This window comes from Doryrhamphus excisus, chromosome 21, assembly GCF_030265055.1.
Source record: "Doryrhamphus excisus isolate RoL2022-K1 chromosome 21, RoL_Dexc_1.0, whole genome shotgun sequence".
Classification (NCBI taxonomy): domain Eukaryota; kingdom Metazoa; phylum Chordata; class Actinopteri; order Syngnathiformes; family Syngnathidae; genus Doryrhamphus; species Doryrhamphus excisus.
In genome coordinates, this window is record NC_080486.1 from 13,159,490 (window position 1) to 13,182,505 (window position 23,016).

The following is a 23,016-nucleotide window of genomic DNA, read 5'->3' on the forward strand; positions in this document are numbered from 1 at the left end:
TTCAGTAAGCATCCAGACAAGGACGGTCTCCACGGCGACGAGACGCCCGTCCATCCATGCGACCGGGGCTCCCCGACGACAACGCTGCCCTCCTCCGCCCCTCCCTCTAACATCTCCCTCACCTTCTAGATCGGCCATATTTACTCATCTTTCACTTCTTATTGTGGTATTTCTACCTCGCTGAGCTTTGTTAGAATGACGCCATTATATGCTGGATCAAGTCTGTGTTTCATCAGGACTATTTACTCTCATATGGTACATCATCTTTTCCTGGAAAGTAAGCAAAAATATAAAACAGCTGACATACTCCATTTTGTTCATATGTACTTTGCCAGGTGGAGAACAGACTTTAGCTTTATGATTGACAGGCTGGCCAAACGTGGTTTATGTTGGCGCTGCCTGTCATTATTGATGGAAAGATGAATTAGCTGAACGGTCAGATGCTAACTGCGTTTATGACAACATCACTTTAGTTCTTCTTTATTAAAATACTGCTGTACACACAAATATTGCAAAGTCTGAGACGATGAACACAAGAGGGGCAAAAACACACCAGGATGCTGTGGGGTTGATTACTGGAGTGTGTGTTAGCATGTGGCTGGTCAAGTGATGCTGTGGGGGGGGGGGGGGGGGGGGGGGTTGGGGGCAGTCTTGTGCACATGGAATCTTGTGTGTTTGGGGGTGGAGGTGGGTGGGTGGGGTCTAAAGCACCACATTCACCAAAGTGTGTTTTTGTTTTGCTAAAACCAGAGAAAGTAGTCCATGATCCGACGCCGTCCTCACCCCCCGGCGGCCATCTTTAAAACAGCGGCTGGATCAGAAGCAGCTGAGCCCAGACGCCGTTCTTGGCGTGTCCTCGCCCGTCGGCGTGTGTTATGACTTTGAGGTCCATGGTTTGGTCCACTGAGAAGGCGGAGGAGAAACCGAGAGCAGCGTTTGGGCTCAGTCACGTTTAATCTCCAGGTTGAGCTTTAAAGGGAACCTTGACAGCACAGCTCAGCGAGAAGCCCCGCCCGTGTTCTACCATAGGTGGACCGTTAGGACGCCTGAACACATTCAATGATTTTGGTGGGGGGGTAAAGGGGGGGGGGGGGTCTCACCGGCTTATAGTTTCATCGTCATATCATAAACTAAAAAAAAATGCTGCCTTGTTCTTTTCATCCCTGCTGGTATTGGTCCACAGAATAGAAAGGTAGTCACCCACTTCCCATGATGCACTTCTGCACAACAACTCCATGATGAGGGGAGGGGGGGGGGGGGGGGTAGAAAGAAGATAGCAGAGGACATTCCAAAAAGAGGCAGCTGTGGCTCAACCTCAGACACCCGAAGAATGGGGGCCACCTGTCCTTGAGGTGACCTGTGCCACCCCAGTGTCCGCCCTCCAAAAGCGGGGGCGGGGTGCACGTACTACCCCCGTTACCCACCCTCCCTCCCTGCCCGTCCCTGTTCCAGTTTTCAGCACCTCACCCCCAGTGGTTTGTCCTTGGTGGATTGGGGGGGTGGTGTCGGAGCGTCCCGTGTTGTCCAATAAAAATCCTCCGCACCCCCCCACCCCCCCATGATGCAGTCCATGGGGGACAAAAGGTGGAAGTGATGTTGAGATAATAAGTGTATGACTTTGTACACTCGTCAGCCATTCACGCTTGTTCATAAAAAAATAAGCTAAATTAAAATCTTAGTGCATCGTCCTCACAGAGAGAACCCCCCAGCGGTAGAAACAAACAATAAAAGCAGGAAAAATAGTTCAGACACCCCAAGGTTTGCCTCTGCGTTTGTTCCCCAAATCTAAAAAATGTCATCAATGGCGTCCGAGCGTCCGTAATGTTTTTTTTTCCTTTTTCCGCTGCAGGGATTTTAGGGAAGAAAAAAAAACACTTTAAGAAAAAAAGCCTTCCTGGTGGACAGTGTATGTGACTGAGGTTCACGAAGCCCCGCCCCGCCCCGCCCCCACCATGCTGATGTCACCACGAGCCCCCGGCCGACCGCCGTAGTGCAATTGTGTGCTGCGGGCCTGAAGGGGGCGCTACAGGGAGCCCGAGGCGGCCGCCTGCAGCTCTTGGAAGGTGCTGTCGAAGCAGCGCTTCAGGTCCGAGTAGGTCACCACCAGGATGCTCTTCTCGTCCCGCGACACCAGGCTGATCTTCTCGGGACCGCCCGCATCAAGCTGGAAACAGAACGCCACAAAATGAAGTTCAGCGCAATCATTGCTTCCACACCCAAGCGTGATGAGGGAATTTCCACAGAGGAACATTCCTTTTTCATAAATAAACTCGAAACAACGCTCCTTGTGGCCTTCTGGATGTGCCATTAGAGCCCTCTAGACGTGAAATAACACCCCTAGAGTCACACTTAGCCAATACGGTGAAGAAAAACTAGGCTGGTGTTCATGTGTTCCATTGCTGATTGAAAGCTGCAATAGCCTGGGACTTGATTGTCTCACTGAACATAACAGTAACTTTACTGACCCCTGGTGGCCAGAGTAAAACACTACATATCCCTGAGTGTCTTTGAAGGCTTCTTCTGATTGCCTTACATTTGCACTCTCGTTCATTCAGCCATTTTTATGCTTGAGAATGCTTCATTTTGGCAAAACATAATAATAATAATATTAATAGCCATGGTAGATGATGAGAATGGAATGCGATGCTCTTCACTGACTTTGTTGAGGCAGGAGACGATGTGGCTGAGGTCGATCCATGGCGTTCCGGCTTCCGTCACCTGATGAAAAAGATGGTCCCGGAAAAGCTTGAGCAGGTAGCGGTCGCCCGTTTCCGACCACGTTGGGTCCTTCTGAAACCTAGCAACACACGGCACAGTTCCGCTTCCTCTGCCAAGGGATCACCAATGAAGCGGGCATGCAAGAACTAAGAAAAAAAAGGATCTACTTACTCGGGCCTCTCGTTGATGGTGCCCAGCTTGGCCAACAGGCGGAAGAGGCGGCCATTTTGCACTTCCTGAAAAACAGGTTTGAGCAGGTTTTATCTTGTTGTATACGTTTTCATCCTGGCAATGCTCGCGTGTTTACGTCTCAGCATGTCTGCTGGTAAAGAAAGCCCTTTATCTCACAGGATGCAGCCAAGTGGAGACTGTGGAGTCCAATGGATATAATATATAGAATAGATAGATAGTCTCACGTTACGTTACAACGAGGCGGCTGATACGGTAAATAGTACGGTGTTGCTGTGCCGAGTCGGTACCGTGGAGTAGAAAAGGAAAAGCCCGGTTCCAGACACGGCATCACACACCTTGGCCAGGTCCTCCTCGATGACATCGTTCCTCATCTGCGACGCGTCCAGCTGGGTGTAAAACCGTGCCCCGATCATGGGCATGATGTCGTTGACGCTGCGTAGGCGGGACTGCTCAGTCAGCAGATATCTGCGGCGAGGAGACGGAGCACAATAAAAGCCTTGCGGGGGGGTTTATCTTACACCGCTTCCTGTCCGTACAGTATGAGGTTCTTGAGGTCTGAAGAGTAGTTGATGGACACCAGCTCCATGGCCTTCTGCAGGTTCTCCCTCTGAATGCCGGCCAGCGAGTTGCACGCCAGCGCCAGCACCACTTTGCCCAGCGACACCAGGTCAGCTTGCTGCGCCACAAAGGGTACAATGTTGAGCGTTCGAGCACCCGTGACGCCGTGGTGCACCGTGTGTAGCGCAGACGTGGGCGATGTTGGCGAGACTACCTGGTATTGTGGCATCAGGGCAAGATGGTTGGTCTGACTGTTGTCGAACGTTAAGACGTCAAACACACCCACGCAGTTCACTCGTAACCTGCACACAAACACAAACACAAACAGGACTTTTACCAGTTAGCAGTTTTCATACTGCGCTAGCTAACATGTACCCACTTCCACTTTTCATGTGTTACAGTAACACTTGATAGTTTCACTTTTAGAACAACTAGGAATACATGCAGTACCTGCGTGTACCGAGTGTAGGAATACATGCAGTACCTGTGTGTACTAACACCAAGTGTATGAATGCATGCAGTACCTGCGTGTACCGAGTGTAGGAACGCATGCAAACTAGGAAGGTAAAATATATGCAGTATGCGTGTACTACACCAAAAGTATGCCCACCTGGTCTTGCCGGTGATGAGAATCTTGCTGGGGTCCATGACGCGGCAGGCCAGGCCCGCTGTGTGGATGGTACGCAGGGCGGAGCTGAGCTGGACGATGTAGGCCCAGATCAGAGACTCGGGTAGCAGGCCGGCATGCTGCCGTGGTGGCGGTGGCTCGTGTTGTCCTGCACATGCACGTGCACACACACACACACACACACACACACACACACACGGTTATCAGAGGAACCCAGCTGGAAGGTCTCCCCTCAACTTCCTTATCTTGTCGCTGAGACATTTTGAGTGGCTCCAATGTTAGCGCCCATACGGGCTGCCTCCATGATGACTTTTTATAACTTAGATGTCATTTCAGGGTATTTTCCGCACATCAGACCTGAGCCTGTACGGCACCTGCCTTAAGATCAGTTTCAGCCACAGTTTCCCCAAAGAGGTCCATGTCTCTCTCGCTCAAGTCAACCGTCAAATTTGGGTGCCTCACTGGCAACCCATTTAGGTTTTAACCCCCCCCCCAAAAAAAAACATCCCTGCCTTGTGTCGCAGCCTGCTGCCTTTGAACTCATACGATGGCCATGCCTTAATTGGCTTTCGGCGCCGGCAGCCAAACCGTCCTAAGCTAGTGACCCAATTAGCACATATTAGCGAGTCACAAAAACAAAGTGCGTCAGGCCAAATAAATAAAAAGAGCGCTGAGGGGGGGGGGCTCTGCGTGCAGGAAGAGCCGCTCACCCCACTTCCTCTTGGTGAAATACGAGTCAGCTGCTGGGTCGTTGAAGTGTCGGCTGAACATGGTCTCTGCACCCGCGTGGAAGTCGTAGGAGAACACCAACGCTGCAGACAAGAATGAGGGAAAAGTTTTGAGGGGTGTTCTTTGCACACCATAAAGGATTCTTGGACTTCCATAAAGTTTCAAGAATTTGTAGACCCCCGCAGGGTCCTTATCTACTCAACTGCAGAGGGCAACAGGTTAGGTGTTTATTAGGAGGAGGGTGTGCATAGTGCAAAGACACTAGAATTAATTAACTAATTAACTAGACCGTTTGCCAACACTCACAGTGATCTCCAAAGGCTTTGGTGGTGAAGACCTCCCTCAGCGTTACAGAGTTGGAGTGCTGGATCTTCTTCCACATGTCCACCAACATCATGCACTTGGTGTTGACGAGGCGAAAACCTGCCCACATTTCAACAACGTGAGCACGGGAAGGGAAGCCAGCTAGCATGTAATGTAAAAGATGCTGTTTGTGTACATGCAGCGCCGTTAGCTTAGCATTTGTACCGTGTATCCTCCTCAGGCAGTACGGCAGGTCGTCCTTGCTGTTGACCGCCTTGTAGCAGGACGTGATGTAGCTGAAGTTGCTGGTCTTCTGCATGCAGTTGGGCGGGGGGAGGGGCTCCAGAGGGAAGAGGCTGTGGTAGCTGTCCACCTCGGAGGGGACGTCTGCGGAAGACAATCCACAACAACAATTCTATTCTTAGCAGGTGTGCTTTCCCAGGACCCGAGCTCTACCTGGGTTCTCCGAGTGGTCGATCTGGGCCATGGTGATCAGATGTCGGTTTATCAACTCCTGCGGGAAGATGGCTGACATGAGCACCGTGGAATTTCCGTGTTCAAAAACGTGGAGGCGTACCTGTCGGAGTTCATCGGCCATGAAGAAGGACGGGGCGTTGGCTTTGGGCTGCATGTAAGCCACATGGGGCGCGGTGGGGGGGTAGATATGGTAGGTAGGAAACACCTGTGGTGAAACCAGAAACGCTGAGCTTCCCATTTACTGAGAAGTGAAAACTGGAGGCGACACAAACAAAGAGGATGAAACTTGAGCCTGGCGGAAACGAAATCAACGTACCATCCCGGCCATGGGTGCTGGGGTGTTGTCCGTGTAGAAGTAGGTGGTCCCCCCGACGGTCTCCTTCTGGATGATGTGAGCGCCCTGGTCGGACGCCGTGGTGGGCACCATGTAGTTGACCGGGTTGGGGGTGTGGCTGCGCCGACGCGGGGCGGGTGAGGTGTGGGGCGTGATTTTCGGCGAGTGAAGGGGGGACGATCCCGCCGATAAAGACATGCCTGAAATGAGGGACACGGCGTCACGTTGCAGAATGCGTCGAGGCCGAGGGCCGAGTTCTACAAAAAGGTCTCAAACGCAGCACCTGGGGCGAGAGCGGCCGCTGTGGAGCTGCTGAGGCCTGGGTGAGCGAAGAGAGGTGAGGGGAAGGCCTGGACTGAAGACTGAGCCATGGTGGCCATTCGAGGAGCTCCCTTAGGGATGAACTCACTTGCTGCCGGATTGGGAGCCTAAATCAAATCGGGCTCGTGTATTAAAAACTCACCTTGGGAGCGTTTGAATCTCACACAGCAGTAACGTTGCTTCATGGTGCATACTCACCTTTCTCCTTTGGGAAATGCTGAGAGCACCAAAATCGCTGAACAGTGACGATGTCGGTGAGTTCACTGGATCTAGGAAAAGACCACAAGATAAAAAGTGAGGAAAAGCCGGGAGGGCGTGGGCGTGCAATTTGAATGACGGAAATATGCGTCACCATGAGCGCTGTGGCTGAAATTCTTGGCACCGTCGTTGAGGAGACTGGGAGAGCTGCTGCTGGTAGTTATTCGCTGAAGAAGAGAGGGGCGTTCAAAACACATTTATTACAAACTTATGTGCATTTCTAGACGATCGCCGTCAAATTATGGCCATCGACTGAAGTCTAGGTCACAGTCGGGTGTATGAGTTATCAAACCATACACGCGCCCTCCGTGTGTTTAGACAAGTCAAGCGGCGGGTGCCCGCAGCATCCGAGAAAGAAATGTACAGCTTACGTTTCACTTTTGCATCTCCTAGATAATAACCTTGGTGTTTCATCCAGCTAGCATCAATAATGTGGAAGTGGACAACACGTCAACATAGAGGGAACAATGTTTAAAGAAATGACACTCAGATTTATGTCAACAAAGCAGTTGCCTCAATAATAGCACGGCGGGCCGGGACTTGAAGACATGGACTAAACGGCGACTTTAGCGGGGTGCACGGTTTTAAATTATAAGAAACAATGACGGAAATTAGACATGCTGTCATACCTGCATCATGGAGTATTTGGGCTCTGCAGGGCTTCCAAATCCATTCACCCCAATAAAGCTGCTACTGAAGTAGGAGTTGGTAAGATTGGCATCGCTCAGCGCTGGACCCTCCATCCCTGGGACTGTGGATGACACAAACCACGTTGACTAAATCCAACACGAAGCCAGCAGTGAGAAATGATGCCGAAAAGCGCACAGACGCCAAAGCAGACATTCGGAAAGTTGGAATATTCCTGGTCGGATTGCAACCAATCACAGGGCTCATTAGAAAGAATGTAAACAGTCCCACAAGTGCACTTGCACAGCGGCGATGCTAAGGCACACCAACACCGTCATCTGTAAACAGCACCGTGTCATTAAAACCTTTTAATGTACATTTGCTAGTTTAGTTACAGTTAATTAAGTTGTGTAAGCTTCTTAGTGTTGTTTGTATTCATTGCAAAAAAAAACACTACCTCGTGTGCGGCTATGCTAGCTGTTGGCTAACTTAGCATCAGCGCTACAACTCACTCAATGTATTGATTGTGTTAGAAAAGGGGGATCATTTGTGTTAGAACTTGATTAAAGGACTAATTTGAGGGCTCCTTTATCTCCGAGTCGCTGTCTGGGCGCTACACGGGCGAACGTTAGTGGTTGGTGCCCACTCACAGCTGTCACACTAACAGGCCTCCTCCGTGGCAGCCGCAACAGGCTATTTTCTTATTTTTACGAACAACAACTTTGAAGTAAGTCTTATCACGATACCAGCATTAAAGCACAAAGCCCAAAGCAGATGATGCTGATGTGCATATGACGAGTAACTAATGTAATTTATTTGGCAGCAAAGAGGCCTCATTGAAGCCCCAAACTAAATTTCAACAAAGCCCGCCCATGGAACACTCACAGCCGGGGATATCCCATGTGAGACCCGGGCTGTGACGTAAAGTGTTACTCACTGGTTAACAGCGACCCGTCCAGAGACGTCCCTGCAGGCCCCATGCTTTCAGTCTTCTTGGACACAGCGGTCCCCCCGCCGCCCTGGCAGGAGGCCGCGGAGCCGCTGATGGAATACCCCGCTGGCGTCCCGCCACCCCCGGGCAGAGACAACGGGACGGGGCTCCCGCCGCCGTGCAACGGCAGGGTTGCCATGGACGGATCCTCGTGCAGGAACTGACACTCGTCTCCATAGAAGCAGGTCTTGTCTTTCGCGTAGTAACGGCAAAACTTCACCTTGACATTGGGTATCCCAGCACCCCCGAGCGGAGCAGCTGAAGCTGGGAGTCCACTGTTCATGGCACCACCGCCGCTGCCGTTGCTGCCGGAAGACACTCAAACATAGGGAGACGCATACAGCTAGCCTGCTAGCTAGCTCGCGAGCTAGCCTACAAACAATTCCCCCTTGACGGAGCTAAATTGAGCTGACATTGAAATGGGCTGCAGTACTCACATCATAGCGCTGGGGTGCATGTTTTGCTTTGAGGACTATATCATTGCACGCCTGGAACAGCGAGCTCCCGGGTCGCCATCCATGCAGCACCGTTCTTTGCAAAGTAGCCTGTTGTTGTTTTTGCTTACTGCCAGGCTCCCCTCATGACGCGATGCATCCTGGGTAACCGCCTCTCATTTGGGATACCTGCTGCCAGTGCTGCATACTGTACATTTACAGTACATAATACTATATTACACAGTTTTTACTACATACCATTTACTATACTGCTATATACTATCATTTCGTTGAAATTATATTCGGCTATACTAAAACCTTTAAAAACCATTTAGCAATCATGATGGCGATATTTGTATATTACAACATATTACATTAAGGATATATATATATGTGTGTGTGTGTGTGTGTGTGTATTTATATATACACATATATATGTAACCCAAGTGAAAATTATAATATCATTTATTTATATATACTTGTATACCATATCTTTTTTAAATGTAATTATAATACCCTTTCATATAATTATGAATGCATATACATATAAAGTATCAATAAAATGTTTCAATAAACTAACACTCAGCATCAGGTGATTTGAATTATGTGATTTGAGTCATGTGATTCTGTGCACCCAATCAGGGTTTCACCCCTCGATCACATGACACCCAATAACCAATAAATAGCTAACAGGAAGCCTCTCAATAAACACACATGGGCGAAACACTTGCCGTACAGGTAGGCTTGCAAATGTATTTCAGCGCAATAATATGTTTTAACACTGCTGCATTTAAATACGTTGTAGGCACCCACTACCACTGCCGCGACTGGGAGCACCACCTCGGAGCATTTCGTGTACTATTGAACGGAACTGGTAAGTCTAGGAAACCATTGATTCACTTAGCTGAGCCAGCCAGCCTCATTGTGTGGCCTGGTTAGCATGAACAGCAAATGCCAGATTGTGAAAGTGTAAATGGAATAAACATTCACTTTCATGTTGATGGTAGAATTGTTGCATTTCTGTGAAAGGTTATATTGAACCAATTGTACTTAAGCACTACTTGTGAATGAGTTATGGATGAATGCACTTCACTATTGTATAGCATTCATGTAGAATTATGGGATGAATAATATAATACAATATTATGTCATAGATTTAAATATTAGTAGTTATATTCTAGATACCTTATGCAATTAGTATAAGTCTTATTGTGTGCACACTGACCATTGACAATAACACCTGCCTGTACTTGGTGTTGATTGATTAATTGACTGTGGCCCTGTGTTTTTTCAGGCCAGGGGTTTTTCAGGCACAGAAAGATGGCGAGCTAAGCTAAGGAGGCCTAGAACCAGGACCGACTAGGACTCCACATAAATGAACTGACTACTCACCTGCTGGTAGGAGTTTGGCCAACCTGAACTGTTCCCCATTTTTCCCCCCTTGGTCACTGCCTCACATGAGGTTTTCACTATCTGGTCACCAAGACTTGGACTGGTTGGTATTCAGCTGAAAGAAAACATAGTGAATCTCACACATTGCATTCCTTGTATATTCTTGTAAATGGCACGCACTGAATGGCCATTCAATCACGTACAACCTTGAGCACTTAAACTTTGAACCTTAACTGTCAACTATATATAGTATTTTCTTTTTGTTGTATTGTTTTGGGGTTTATGCCCATGCATGTAAATATTGAATACACTGCATAAGCAAACTCAGATTGTGTATCTGGGTCATTTCTCTTCTCGAGTCTTTCCTAAACTCTTGAGTCCATTGTCCCAACAGCCTTCTTTGATTGCAATTAACTAATTAAATTAGTTGCATATCTATTTTTATACTTTTTGTATAATTTTAATTTCTTGCAACAAGTATACAATATTATAAAGTAGTTGTGTATTGACAAATTTAGGTCAATTGGGCCATTAGCTCAAATAAAATATAATTGGTAATAGTACTCTGAGCGTGTAAGGTGCACTGCCAGAATGGGAAGTGGCTAACTTCATTTATCAGGTCGTCAGGCGTGGCTTCTTCCCCTTTTAATAAAAAAACAAACCTGTCAGCATCACAGCCTTAAGTTTCTGTGGAGCGAGTATGAGACAAACTGGCAGATGGCCTCGCACGGTGAAATGATTGCGGGTGAGTGTGAAATGGCCTGTTGGCTGTTCTAGTCGTCTGATACACTGAACCATTCTGCTTAATTGTTTACAATGACAGTAGGATCAATTGTATAGATTTTTCAATACATGTGTGGTAGTTTTATCATGTTTACATGTTATCCAAAGGTCTATTTGAAGTGTTTGATTCCTGAAAGCAAGAAATGAGAACATTTGATGTGGTTGCTCAACCAATTCTGTATAAATCAACTGACTTACATTTGACTTGTGTTTTGACAAAGCATGGGACTAACATTGTGATTTGTCATCCAAGCTGCTGTCCTGCTGTGGGTACTTGGGCTGCATCGCTGCCACGGCGTTGCAGCACAGAACCACATCTGTGTAACTGGTCATGAGGTAAAATCAGTCTCAAGGTGTCAGTCTTTTGTTCTCTTTGCTTGTGGGCTATTTTCCACTGTCATGCTTTCCAGGTGGAGTGCTTTCACCCAGCAGACCACCTGAACGCATCAGGTGCAGTCCACCTGGAGGTCCGTGTGGGCAAGACACTGGTCATCTCCCTGGAGGACATCCATGGATGCGCCACGTGCCGCTTCATGAGAGGACCAAACACGGTGGCGTGAGTGTCATCTGCCAGCCTGTATGCTTGTAGGGCTGTTGAATGATGTGGGTCGGTTCCTCTACAGAAATGGGAGTGTCTCCATGGTCCTGCCATCACTTTCCATGGGAGATTCCGGAGAGTACATGCTGAGATGTGAGCTTTCCAATGGGACCAGGTTTTCTTTGTCCGTGGTGCTCCATGTAGATACTTCAGGTTAGTGGCACATTACCGTCACTCGTGTTGCAAATTTGAGCTCATGTGATGTTTCCTCCTTAGAGCGTCCCACAAAACCTCGTCTGACATTGATTCACGCAGATGTGCCAATGAGTTCCCCTCATTTTAAGTGTGCGTCTGAGGGACATCCAAAGCCCACCTTGAGGTGGTTTGGGTGAGGACAATTTCTCCTGCAACAATGAATGTGATTATTGGGGACTAATTTTCTTTGAACAGAATTCCAGATGAGGGGACTGTTTCAGGAGATGGTGGAAGTGCGGTGAGCACAATAACTAGCATTAAGTTCACACACAGAGGAGTCATGTGTTGTGCGAGTAACCCCAAAGGACAGGAATGCTCCCAAGTGTATGACTACGGTAATTACATCTCAGCTCATCATGACGAAACCAAAGCCAGATTATCTCACGCCATTTAAATGGAGTAATGTCTTTGTTTCTTAGACTTGGAGAGTTACGTGAAGAAAAATGAGGTGTCCAAGGTGATCCTGAGTCCCGGTCAGCCTCTTCTGCTTCGCTGCAGAATCCAACGCAAGAGACTGCGATCAGCGGTGGCGTGGGACAAAGACGGTCAAGACATGACATCCGGCGCTTTAGCATGCCCCGCTAAAGTAAACGAGGAGGTAGTTACTCCAGCAGTCCTTAAACCTTTGAAGTCCAGAGTAGGATTTAGCAGTTTTATGTACTTGTGTTTTCCGAATACTATGTCTTGGTCTCTTTCCTTTTTTGTGAGCGTAGTTTTTTTTTTACATTTTGACATGATGTATAAACACAAAGCCTGAAATCAACCAAATACTTCAAATTCAAGTAGCATTTTTCAAATGTAAAAACATGTAACATGCAGTGTTAGATGGCCACTCCAAACTGTCCATGAATGTGGGAATGGTTGTTCATCTATATGTGCCCTGCCATTGTGATAGCTCGCTCTCAGAATAACACTGCCCTCTAGCGTTTTAGTAGAGACCTGCACGCCTCAAGGTCTGCCCTCAGCCCTAATCTATTTAACAGCACGTGCCACAACAAAGCTAAATCCGAATTATTTTATATATTATAATTATTTGCCTTCCAAGCCAGGCAAGACTTTGGCAGTATTTAACTTTGTACACAAATGTCCCACTCAAAAAATACCTCAAGCTGAATACATCATGTGTATGAATGCAAAGACCATGATTTATGGCTTCCTGATGGCAGTGTTGGCTTACCTTTCCATGGTCTGACTGGTGACAAGCTTTTTTCCATCAATCGGAAGGTGGTGTCGTGTTTCATTGGCGACTTCCCTTCCGCTTTCAAATCCTTCCTGCATTGAAAGCACATCCAAATCAGTGAATATTATTTTAATATTTACTATCTGCTTTACTTCACCTATGTACGCCACTGAAAGACCCGTATGAAGTTTGAGATCAGTACTTTGAAGCAGAGCATGACTGCGGAGCCGAGGTCATGGATTGCGTCTTAATTATGAGCATGACAAATAAAAATGCTAAAAATGTCTTTCAGATTTGCATAAAAAATGACTCACATGGCAAAATCCAGATGTCCTATCTGTTCATCAACTCCATCAACGTGACCCACAGTGGCAGCTATACCTGCAGGAATCAGCAGAACACAAGCAAGACTGTTGACATCAGCGTCCAGGGTCGGTGCCACACACGCGCTTCAATCAGCCTAAAAAAAGGCCCACGTAGATCTCATGGTTTGCATGCGTTACCCCAGCTGAAGATTCCCTCTCAGTCCAGCTGGAGGGGAGGAAAAGTCTTCCGGCCCGGGAGGCGCTCAGCTCATGCTTGCAAGCCCATGTGTTGTACCACCCCGTGCTGCAGTACTGCGCCTGGGAGGCTCCTGATGGGAATATGTCCCAATGCATTACGGACGACTGGGTGACAAAGCAGAGGTACGACCACTGATGCAAAAGTGAACAGCCATCAATCAAATTGGAATCATATTTTTTTTGTAATTTCCATAGTAAAGTGACATTTCATTAAAGAAATATTTTTGAATGGTTCTTCAGGACTGTGAAGCTGTGTGCTGCACTGAAATCAGGGGAGTACACGCTTCACTTGAAGGCAGGCGGACAAAGCCAAAGCAAGTCTGTGTACGTGTGCGTTGTAGGTAAGAACCCCTCATTTGACGTCCATGTCAGACACATCCAGCTTCATGCTCCCTCCCTTCATCACAGATGAGCCAAAGTTCAATTTCAGCCAAGACGGAAATGACAATACCCTCCGCATCAGGACGGCGAGCGCGGTGCCGGCAAGTTCCATTTGGATGTCGTGTTTCTCTGCCAACCAAAGGTGGGACCGCAACTGGGCGGGTGTTGATCTCCTCCATGACATCTCCACGCTTTGTCTGGTTGCAGCTGTGACAGGCACTCTGTGTGGAAACGCATCCTCAACACCTCGCAGAGTGACTCTGACGAGCGATGCGACAAGCCCATGGAGAGCTCCATCGGCACGGAGCTTTTTGACGGACACTATTTGAAGTTTTGCCTGACTAACTCTGTCGGCTCCTGGTGCACCGAGAGACACTTGGTCTACTACACACCGGCGCCGCTTGCCTCAAGAGGTTTGTTCCACCTAACCGCTTTAGAAACTGTCCACCCAGTCTCACACACACTGGTGTGTTTCAGGAGGTCCGGAAGAAGAGAAGGGCAGCTTCATGGTGCTGAAAGTGGGCAGCGTGATCCTGGTAGTGGCTTTGGTCGTCGTCAGCATGGTGCTTGTTTACTTTGTCAAAAAGAAGGTGAGACATGAAAAGCGTTCAACACACGGGCCAGGTTTTCTAACTCTGATTGGCCAACAGAAACCTCAGTATCAGCCCCAGCTCCAGATGATCCAGATGGTTGGACCCAATGATAACGACTACATCTACATTAACTTCAAGGACTATGACTACGAACGTAAATGGGAATTTCCCAGAGAGAACTTGGAATTAGGTCTGGCTAAATCAATCACTTCTTAGCACGAGACTTACGTGACTCTTGTCGTGATCAATCGGTGTCTCGTGTCCTCCTCAGGCAAAGAACTGGGCTCTGGTGCTTTCGGCACAGTGGTCCAGGCAACGGCGTACGGCATCAACAAGGCAGGCGTCTCTCAGCAGGTGGCCGTCAAGATGCTGAAAGGTTGGTGTTTGCTTGGCTTGATAAGAGTCCAAAGATGCAGTAAGATCATCACGTGCGGTGCTTCTGCCTTACAGAGAAACACCAGGATGTGGAGAAGGAGGCTCTGATGTCCGAACTGAAGATGCTGACTCACATTGGTCACCATGCCAACATTGTCAACCTGCTCGGGGCCTGCACAGAGTCGGGTACATCTACACAACTACAAATGCAGTCACCAAAGTTGGAACATGTGTGGAGTTTGCATGTTTCCCCCGGGTCCTTGTGAATTCAACCAAACTTGTGTAAAATCATGCCTCTAAGCTTAATGTCCGCCCCGTGCAGGTCCCATATACCTGATATTCCAGTTCTGCTGCCATGGAGACTTGCTGAACTACCTGAAGAACAGCAGCGAGCGTTACCACAAGTGTGTGGCGGACGCATTCACCGAGGACCGCTTTAGCAGCCTGTACAACAACCTGACGGCCACTAAAACGTCCTGGTGGGTATCACGCATTGCTAAACACACTTGGCGCCCTCTAGTAGTCACATATGGGAACTTTAAAAGACCCCCTGCCCAGATGATGCCATCAAACCACTATTCAGCTTACCATTGAAAGTAATGAATTTAGTTTAAAGCTGAACTAACTAGTGTTTTGTGCCACCAGTGTGCAGGAGGGCAGTGTGAACAACTACATCCCGATGCACCCCGCCTCCACTCGGGGACAGGAGGACCTTGCCCTCCTCCAGCACAGCTTGGATGACACGGACTGTGAAGGTCAGAAGGTGCCTTCTGAGGCAAACTAAACATTTGACAATTCCGACTAAAAGTTCACCGCTGATCTTGACTGATGCAGAAAGCGCCAAAAACGATGACACGGACGACCTGCAGGCCCTGACTTTCGATGACCTCTTGAGCTTTGCTTTCCAAGTGGCTAAAGGCATGGAGTTCCTCTCCTCCAAAAATGTAAGCACCAGCGTAAAGCACATGTGAATAACTGTGCATTTTTTGTTCAAACAATAAACCTTGAAGTAACAGTATATTCTCAACACATTATTTATTTTCCTACCTGGCAACACAGAGGCCTGAAATCTAATTGGACGGAAGTGATAAAACTATTGGAAGTGAAACTGCTATGATTTGCATTGGTGTGTGTAGTGTATCCATCGTGACCTGGCCGCACGGAACGTGTTGGTGACAAAAGGCCGACTGGTGAAAATTGGTGACTTTGGCTTGGCTCGAGACATCGACAACGACTCCAACTACGTTGTTAGAGGAAACGTAAGTTATATGACACACACCCCCTTCACATCCAAAGTGACTTAAACGACTTACTGCCTCACAGGTGCGTTTGCCCGTCAAGTGGATGGCGCCGGAGAGCATCTTCGAGGGGATGTACACCATGAAGAGTGACGTGTGGGCGTACGGCATCCTCCTCTGGGAGATCTTCTCTCTCGGTATCGCCTCTCACATAAGCACCTGATAATGAGCAGCACACAGCGTAAACAGCCTTTCGTACAAATGTCCGCTTCAGGTGTCACGCCGTACCCAGGCATCAAGGTGGACCACACGTTCTACGCCATGATTGAGAGAGGATTTAAGATGGAGTGTCCCTACTATGCTGATGAGTCTGTGTAGGTGTGCTCGTCTAGACTGTACATGTTCCCCCACACAGGATATGTCATTATCAGTCCTCCTGCAGGTACGACATCATGTGCAAGTGCTGGGCCTTGGAGCCCGGCCACCGGCCCTCGTTCGCCAAGCTGCTGTCGTTCATGTCTGACCATCTGACAATCAGAGAGGAGAAGGTAGACGTGCAGGTTTGAGCAGTCATACAATAGCGCTAACTTCAAATTGATGTACTTTTTAAGGAACAAAGCTTTTATCTGACTCACATGTGTAGCTGACAGCGAGCCTTCCTCTTTCAGCTCTATCACAACATGATCGACCAGACACCCAGCGACTATCAGAATGCAGCAGACGTTCTGGACACTTCCGCTTCTGTGAAACAGGAGGCTGCGCTGCACACGGCCGACGCCACGTGTGAGGGCAAACTTCTGAAGCAGTCCGGGACTGAGTGACAGTTTATATGAAAACGAAAAGGAGCATCGCAACATATTTCATGTATTACAAGACAGCGGTGTTCAAACAGTTGCCAAATAACGAAGGGTGAGAGTCATCACCTTCTGTTTACATTCACTTGATGCTAACACCAAATCAACATAGGTCAAAATATGCTAGAGTATGTAGTTCAACTTTTTTTAAGTGGTACTTTCTGGTTCTGATGTGTTTCATCTTGTGCATCAAACATGCCGTCAGACAATACCAAATGAGCTGCAGGCCAAAGAATTTAGACACGCCTCATCAAATATAAACCTCGACAACGCCCAAGCCAAAATCATTTATGGGGTTTCTAACAAATGTACGACACACGGTTCTGTATATATAATAATCATTTCTACATACACATATTTACCTTTTGTGCAGCTAAAAGCTACAAATTTGCTCTCAGGCACATATACATGCAATTGTTATGCCTGACTGGTTTATTCTGCTTTTTTGTTTTTCAGAGAGCTTTAAACAATATGATTATTGCATGTATTTTCAAGGATGAACTTATATACGTTAGAGCGTCTGAGCACATGACATCATTGGCCCATTCATATCAGATTATGTACTACGTATTATGTCATATTTATGGTAAATGGGATTACACCTGCATCGTGTTTTCATACTCATATTTGATCAGAGCTGATTCTGATATTAGCCCTCAATGTACATATACACAACACTTTGGAAATAAATAACACAATATTACGACAGTGCAATGTTAGCCATATGAATCCAAAGGGTTAAATATTTTATTTACGGAAAACTTTTTTCTATTCAATTTGGTCCTAAAAACGGGGTGTGGGAATCAAGCCTTGTAGCGGAATTGACCAATCGGCGGCGTTGCCTCCGATGATTGACGTGCAGTTCGGCCAATGGCTGCACGCAGAGTCAGTGTTCTGATCGGTTGCATTTTCGGAGACGGCGAAAGAAAGCAAGACATTTCTTCAAGTGTAAGGTGATGTAATCAAAACTTTCAAATTCACGTCGAATGTTTTTTTTTAGCTTATAAAGCTCCAATTTATGCTGGAAAAAACTATATCTTATCAGTTTGACTTGTTTTTTGTCTCGATAAAGAGTGTGGAATGTGTGGAATGCAGCATATAGGCTATAGCTAGTACACACCCTCTATGTTATAGAGCAGAGGTGTCAAACTCATGCCAGGAGGGCCGAGACAGTACAGGTTTTCTTTCCAAACGGTCACTAAAGCTGTTGATTTTAATGATTAACCCTCCATTGGTTTGAGGGAAGGAGCTCATCAATGAAATCACCTGCTAGAGAAACTGGTTGGAAAGAAAACCTGCAGTGCTTCATGTATTATAGAGGAAATCATGACATGATCAAATGATGACTTCCTCTTTCGGCTGCTAATTGCTGTCATTGCCAGGAGAGTCAATAAGGCAAATATTAACCTAGACAGTAGCAAGGGGCTTGTTGTGCAAAGTGCATTCACCTCTCAGCTTTTACTGGTCATGTCCGAAGGGAGAAATGGAACTGTCCGGAGTAAATGAACTCCCCTATGAGGATTTTATCAACATCTTCGCCAACGTGGTGGAGAAATGTCCCATTGTGGCAGCAGCGGTGTGCTCCTCTCGGCCCTTTGGAAGCGTTGATGCACTGGAGGCGGCTATCGGTGACTTCATTGATGCGTTGCCTGAATCTGGTGAGTCCTGGCCAGACCCCTCTGTCCATCAAGTGAGCAGAAACACCAGTTATCTCAGCCAATAGGATTCTGTATAGCCGTACTCTGAAGCTTAGCTCCACCAAGAAGATCAAATGGAGGTGTGATTCTCTTGGGTAGAGAAGGTCAGCTGTCATGTCCGTGTGTCCAGGTAAAGAGGGCATCCTCAGGTGCCACCCGGATCTCGCGGGTCGGGACCTTCAGGCTGGCACCCTGACACAGGAGTCGTTGAAGGAGCAGGGAAATGTCGGCTTGGACGTGCTGACCTCCGACGAGGCCTCCAGCATGGCGCGGCTCAACGAGGACTACAAGAAGCGTTTCGGGTTCCCGTTTGTCATCTGCGCTCGGATGAACGACAAGCCAAACATCTTCAGGGAGATGCACGCTCGTATGGCCAACCGGCTTGAGGTGGAGAGAATGCGCGGCATCGAGGAGGTGAAAAAAATTTGTCACCTGCGTCTTCAGGACCTTGTGCACGCTGACGCTTGAAGAACTCGGGCTCACAGTGTAAATGCTTTCATTTCAAAATCTTGTACTAAGGAGTCATCTAATAGTACTGTAAAAAAATGCTTATATTAAACGTTTTGAGATAACTCTTGGAGTTTTGCATGCTTTATCTGTGTCAAGTGTGCCACCTAGCGGCTGAAAGGGAGAATGAGCTTGTGGCTGCTGCAATAGTATAGGATAGACCACCATGTACTGTACATATATGAGGCCTGACATACAAAGAAACAGTTATAGTCTTTTCTTAGGGCAAGTCCACACCATTACTCCTAGAATTTAACTAATGATTGCCGATTATTTTATACTGTGTCCAGAAATGACCAATGAAATGAACTTAAAAGCAAGCAAAGCGTTCGGCTGTTATGCATACATTATGGCCAACTAAAACTGAAACAACAAAACTAACGTAATTTGAAAATGTTTAAACTCACCTATTCCCATCAGAGGGCGATCTGGGTGCTGAGGAGCGTGCACAAGTCTTTAGACCTCCAGTCAGGGTTGTTTCCTCCCCAGTGGGTGTCTGCTGAGGACAAACATGGAGGTTGATGATGCACAAACAACAAACACCTTCCCCGTTTGTTGACAACTACAACCCCAAAACACCATAACACCGTGCAACTCATGGGACGTGAAACACATTGAACAAACGGGTGCCATGATGATGACAGACACTCGCCTTTGACCTTTACAGCTTGGGGTCATACTTGGAAAGGAACCTAAGAGTCCATTTATTATCCCTGCTGTGGACAGAAAAGAGCTCCTACGCTCTCCACCCATTTCTAAGCGTCTACGGTACACCTTCTTGGCTGTGCACATGTGATGCTGATGTAAATGCATCATTTAACACCACTTAGCGGGTCTGGAGGCCCGGTCACAGCACTCTCGCTGTGTTTACTGGCCATTAGCCTGTCGCATGTGTGTGTTTGTATGCGTTCACCCCATTAAGTAAGCGACCTCTTGGTAAACCAGTTCAGGTTTAAGTGAGCAGAACTCGTGTGTGTGTGGAGTATTTGTAGTTCTCTGGAGGGGCTTTACTTTGTATGTAGTACTTGAACAGCAATTAAAGCACTTGCGTCAGTATCTTGGCGGTGCAATAAAACCCAAGTACACCAATTCCATGCAGCTCACCACCTGCATTATGGCTTAATGGTGTTTATATGTGCACATTCTTTCAAAGAGGAGTTCCCATATCTTCCACCTTTGTGGACATGGACGAATTTATGAAGCATGAGAAGCTACAGCTGAAAAGTGATGCGACTAGCCACATTTATAGCCCCTATACTATACCCCTTTACAGCAATAAAAAATGTAAATTCAATGGAAGAGGACTTACCATCCTGTAGGGCCCAGGGTCCCGGGGGTCTCCGGTCTGTCACTCAGCAGCTCCACTGTTGCAATCTGGAACACACAACTAGTGCGAGGGAAGTACATCTAAGATCTCTCAAAGAAATCTCTGATGGACAGCAACAGCGTCCTGGTTTAACACAAAATATTAACCTTTAACTGGGTTGTTTACTGGGATATTTAGCAGTATTTGACGTGAAAAGAGAGTCAAGTCAACATATGTGGGGTAAAAGCAATCGTTTGACAGGCAAACGTTAATAAAAGCCTGAACAACATTGAACATTAAATATAAACGTATACTTAAAATTCATAAATATATTTCCTCTGACATAAACCTTTAAATAAGTATGACCTAGCAAAGCGAGACAATTATTAGTAAATAATATGTAAGAGTTCATTACATATTACTTGTTTTGATGTTAACACAGGGGTCCTTCCATTTAGGCGCCCGAAGTATGTTGTCTGGATATGTGCCTGATCAAAAATAAACGGTGTCGTGACTTTTTGACAAAAGTATGGTTTGTTGAAGTTTTTACACACATTTAGACCTTTTAAAAATGTATGATTTAGAAAATTTCCACTGTTCCTGTAATACAATTAGACAGGCGGTTGTAAGTAGTTCTGTTTGGCTCACTTACCGGATGTAAACACACTACAAAGATATAATTGACAATTAATTTTAGTAAGGGTGAGATGAAAATAATACTTTGTGCATATATAATTGGTTTTCTATCAAATATGGAGTATGTATTGTCGAGTCAATGTGTTTGAAAGAACACATGGACGTATGCTTCTCTCCTCCGCCAGGGGGCAGCCCTGCTTGGGTCATAGGCCAAAATAATGGGACTCATGAATCAGGTCTTTTCACACTTCTCACCCATTTGAGAATAATGAGTGAGTCCTGTGAATTCCACCTCGCAACAAGTGTCAAAACATAACTAGTTGTGGATTTCTGCTAGCTAAAATGTCTTCTTACACTGAAAGATCATTTGAATGTTTTAATGTGATAAGAACGCCACTACTGAAGCTCTGTGATTACACAGCACGTACAACAGCAATATGTACAAGTGAGAAGAGAAAAGGAAGGTATATTACATTAAATAGATTAAAATATGTCTTTTGTGCACCAAAGTTGGCTGCAATCGAAGAAAAAAAGCCTGGTCCTGTTGATAAAATCCATCTTATTTGCATGGAAAAGGTCCCTACAGTGTCTTCTCACGGTCCAAGTTTTCTGAGGTCAGAGGCCTGCAGGGCATGACCGTGCATCTGTGGGGAGAGCGGAGGCGAGACCCCGGCCGAGGCCTCCCCGTCATGATCCCCCGAGGTGACAGACGAGTCCTGGTCCGGCTCTCCCCTCCTGGTCCTCCTGCGGTCCTCCTCCTTCTTCCACTTCATGCGGCGGTTCTGGAACCAGATCTTGATGTGTCTCTCTGTGAGGCTGAGGGTGAGGGCCAGCTCCACGCGGCGGGGCCTGGAGATGTAGCGGTTGAACAGGAACTCCTTCTCCAGCTCCAGCAGCTGTGCACGCGTGTAGGCCGTGCGCGTACGCTTGTTCTCCTCGGCCTCCGCCATCACGTACGGACCTGGAGACACACGTCATTGAAATCACCTTCGCCACCAAAACACAGTCTACTTGTTAGCCTTGATGGGGTACATCAAGGTCAGTCTTTACAAGGAGAATAGCTTTTTGTTACAAACCTGATTCTAAGGAGGTTTTTTTTCATTCTGAAATGTTTAAATGTTTAAAATAAATACTAATAATCTGGTGAATGTCTGACAAAATACACACATAAATAATAATACAGCAATACATATTGGTATGGAATTGAGTCAGTAAAATAAAATACGTCTACTGCATGTCAACAAAGACTATATTTAATCAGAATGTATTATAATTACAATATTCATTCCACTTGTTTCCAGATTTTTGCCCAAACTTTTGAAATAGTCCTAAAATATTAAAATTCTTCTATTCAAATGGAATCTGTAAAAACCTTTCTGTTGTGCTACGGCCTGATTAATAAATGATATATTACAAAGCTTCTGTAATAAAGTAATAAAGATGTCTTATGGTAGGATTAAGTTTGATTTGGCATTAGTTTGAAAGTTGTTGCATGAAAAAAGTCAAGCTTGTGTAAAAGAATGAATGCTGAAAATGTTTCTATCTTATCTTCGGTGTCAGGAAGGACTTAAGGCCCATTATTCTTGTTAACATTCAAACTAATGATGTCTTCACATTTGACAAACAAAACACATTTTTGTCAAGATAAGAAAAAGGCTCTGACCAACTTTGGCTCTGACAATTAGATGCAATATAAAGCTTATAAAGATTATTAAAAGACAACATTACCTGTCCACTGGTGGCCCTTCCAAGCGTGGGAGTGGGACTTGGTGGTTTTCATCCAGGGAAAAGGGAGGTAAGACCTGCTCTGCTCCTCCGTCTCCACGTAGGCCGCGACGGGTGGGAGCGTCTGCGGGTGCTGGGGCCCAGGAGTCGGGTGTGGATGGTGGTGGTGGTGGTGCAGCAGCGGGATCCCGACATCGTCCCTCAGCGGGAGGCTGTACGCCGGGGCGGCGTCCGGGAGGTTGGCGGTGGTCTCCGGGGCTCCCACGGAGGGCGTCGAGTAGACGGACTGCACCTGCCGGCTCATATAGAGGCAAGGCGGCGGGCTGAAGTCCTCCGCCGCCTGCGGTGCTCTCTGGTAGACGCAGGACTCTTTTAACATCTGCGGGGTTTGGTACATGTCCCGATGCATGTCTGCTCACTGCC

General features: G+C 46.9%; 5 protein-coding genes and 1 long non-coding RNA gene across 8 annotated transcripts in view; 4 read left to right on the forward strand and 2 right to left on the reverse strand.

The window, feature by feature from the left end:
- flt1 (fms related receptor tyrosine kinase 1) overlaps positions 1 to 615 on the forward strand; it is a 47,262-nt gene extending 46,647 nt beyond the window's left edge. Inside the window, exon 29 of the mRNA XM_058059300.1 lies at positions 6 to 615. Coding sequence (XP_057915283.1) covers positions 6 to 129 — 124 coding nt within the window. The 3' untranslated portion in view covers positions 130 to 615. The remainder of the gene's footprint in view (positions 1 to 5) is intronic.
- On the reverse strand, positions 465 to 20,313 carry pan3 (poly(A) specific ribonuclease subunit PAN3). Of its 2 annotated transcripts, XM_058059304.1 has the most exons (29): positions 20,236 to 20,313; positions 19,334 to 19,425; positions 16,504 to 16,681; positions 15,944 to 16,395; positions 14,704 to 15,870; positions 14,484 to 14,624; positions 13,222 to 13,386; positions 13,033 to 13,099; positions 12,716 to 12,810; positions 9,963 to 10,077; positions 8,574 to 8,778; positions 8,083 to 8,441; positions 7,148 to 7,269; positions 6,613 to 6,685; positions 6,459 to 6,529; positions 6,223 to 6,367; positions 5,922 to 6,139; positions 5,706 to 5,810; positions 5,585 to 5,642; positions 5,354 to 5,515; positions 5,132 to 5,248; positions 4,807 to 4,908; positions 4,079 to 4,244; positions 3,683 to 3,770; positions 3,447 to 3,586; positions 3,246 to 3,375; positions 2,890 to 2,954; positions 2,659 to 2,797; positions 465 to 2,164 (listed from the first exon to the last, which is right to left on the reverse strand). In XM_058059304.1, exons 11-29 carry the CDS (start codon positions 8,591 to 8,593, stop codon positions 2,024 to 2,026), a joined length of 2,421 nt encoding a protein of 806 aa, XP_057915287.1. In that variant the 5' UTR covers positions 8,594 to 8,778; positions 9,963 to 10,077; positions 12,716 to 12,810; positions 13,033 to 13,099; positions 13,222 to 13,386; positions 14,484 to 14,624; positions 14,704 to 15,870; positions 15,944 to 16,395; positions 16,504 to 16,681; positions 19,334 to 19,425; positions 20,236 to 20,313; the 3' UTR covers positions 465 to 2,023. The 2 variants fall into 2 exon arrangements, with proteins under 2 accessions (XP_057915287.1, XP_057915288.1); XM_058059305.1 differs by lacking the exons at positions 465 to 2,164; positions 2,659 to 2,797; positions 2,890 to 2,954 and adding an exon at positions 3,056 to 3,086 and having other exon boundaries at positions 3,198 to 3,375.
- LOC131108412 (uncharacterized) lies at positions 9,269 to 10,135 on the forward strand. Its single transcript, XR_009120448.1, has 3 exons — positions 9,269 to 9,308; positions 9,376 to 9,444; positions 9,865 to 10,135. It is a non-coding gene; the product is annotated as an uncharacterized LOC131108412 (long non-coding RNA).
- flt3 (fms related receptor tyrosine kinase 3) lies at positions 10,654 to 17,261 on the forward strand. 2 transcript variants are annotated; one of them, XM_058059302.1, is made up of 24 exons: positions 10,654 to 10,707; positions 10,999 to 11,081; positions 11,156 to 11,301; positions 11,369 to 11,496; positions 11,560 to 11,671; positions 11,734 to 11,873; positions 11,958 to 12,136; positions 13,011 to 13,149; positions 13,227 to 13,404; positions 13,522 to 13,622; positions 13,690 to 13,804; positions 13,870 to 14,075; positions 14,140 to 14,252; positions 14,313 to 14,445; positions 14,527 to 14,631; positions 14,706 to 14,816; positions 14,953 to 15,109; positions 15,276 to 15,385; positions 15,465 to 15,574; positions 15,767 to 15,889; positions 15,954 to 16,065; positions 16,143 to 16,242; positions 16,311 to 16,428; positions 16,537 to 17,261. In XM_058059302.1, the coding sequence occupies exons 1-24, from the start codon at positions 10,680 to 10,682 to the stop codon at positions 16,687 to 16,689; spliced, it is 3,000 nt and encodes a 999-aa protein (XP_057915285.1). In that variant the 5' UTR covers positions 10,654 to 10,679; the 3' UTR covers positions 16,690 to 17,261. The 2 variants fall into 2 exon arrangements, with proteins under 2 accessions (XP_057915285.1, XP_057915286.1); XM_058059303.1 differs by having other exon boundaries at positions 16,311 to 16,416.
- urad (ureidoimidazoline (2-oxo-4-hydroxy-4-carboxy-5-) decarboxylase) lies at positions 17,963 to 18,978 on the forward strand. Its single transcript, XM_058059311.1, has 2 exons — positions 17,963 to 18,380; positions 18,550 to 18,978. The coding sequence occupies exons 1-2, from the start codon at positions 18,206 to 18,208 to the stop codon at positions 18,885 to 18,887; spliced, it is 513 nt and encodes a 170-aa protein (XP_057915294.1). The 5' UTR covers positions 17,963 to 18,205; the 3' UTR covers positions 18,888 to 18,978.
- Positions 20,314 to 21,240: 927 nt separating the features above from the next.
- pdx1 (pancreatic and duodenal homeobox 1) lies at positions 21,241 to 23,002 on the reverse strand. The gene is made up of 2 exons (XM_058059310.1): positions 22,597 to 23,002; positions 21,241 to 21,829 (listed from the first exon to the last, which is right to left on the reverse strand). Exons 1-2 carry the CDS (start codon positions 23,000 to 23,002, stop codon positions 21,462 to 21,464), a joined length of 774 nt encoding a protein of 257 aa, XP_057915293.1. The 3' UTR covers positions 21,241 to 21,461.
- Positions 23,003 to 23,016: the final 14 nt, after the last annotated feature.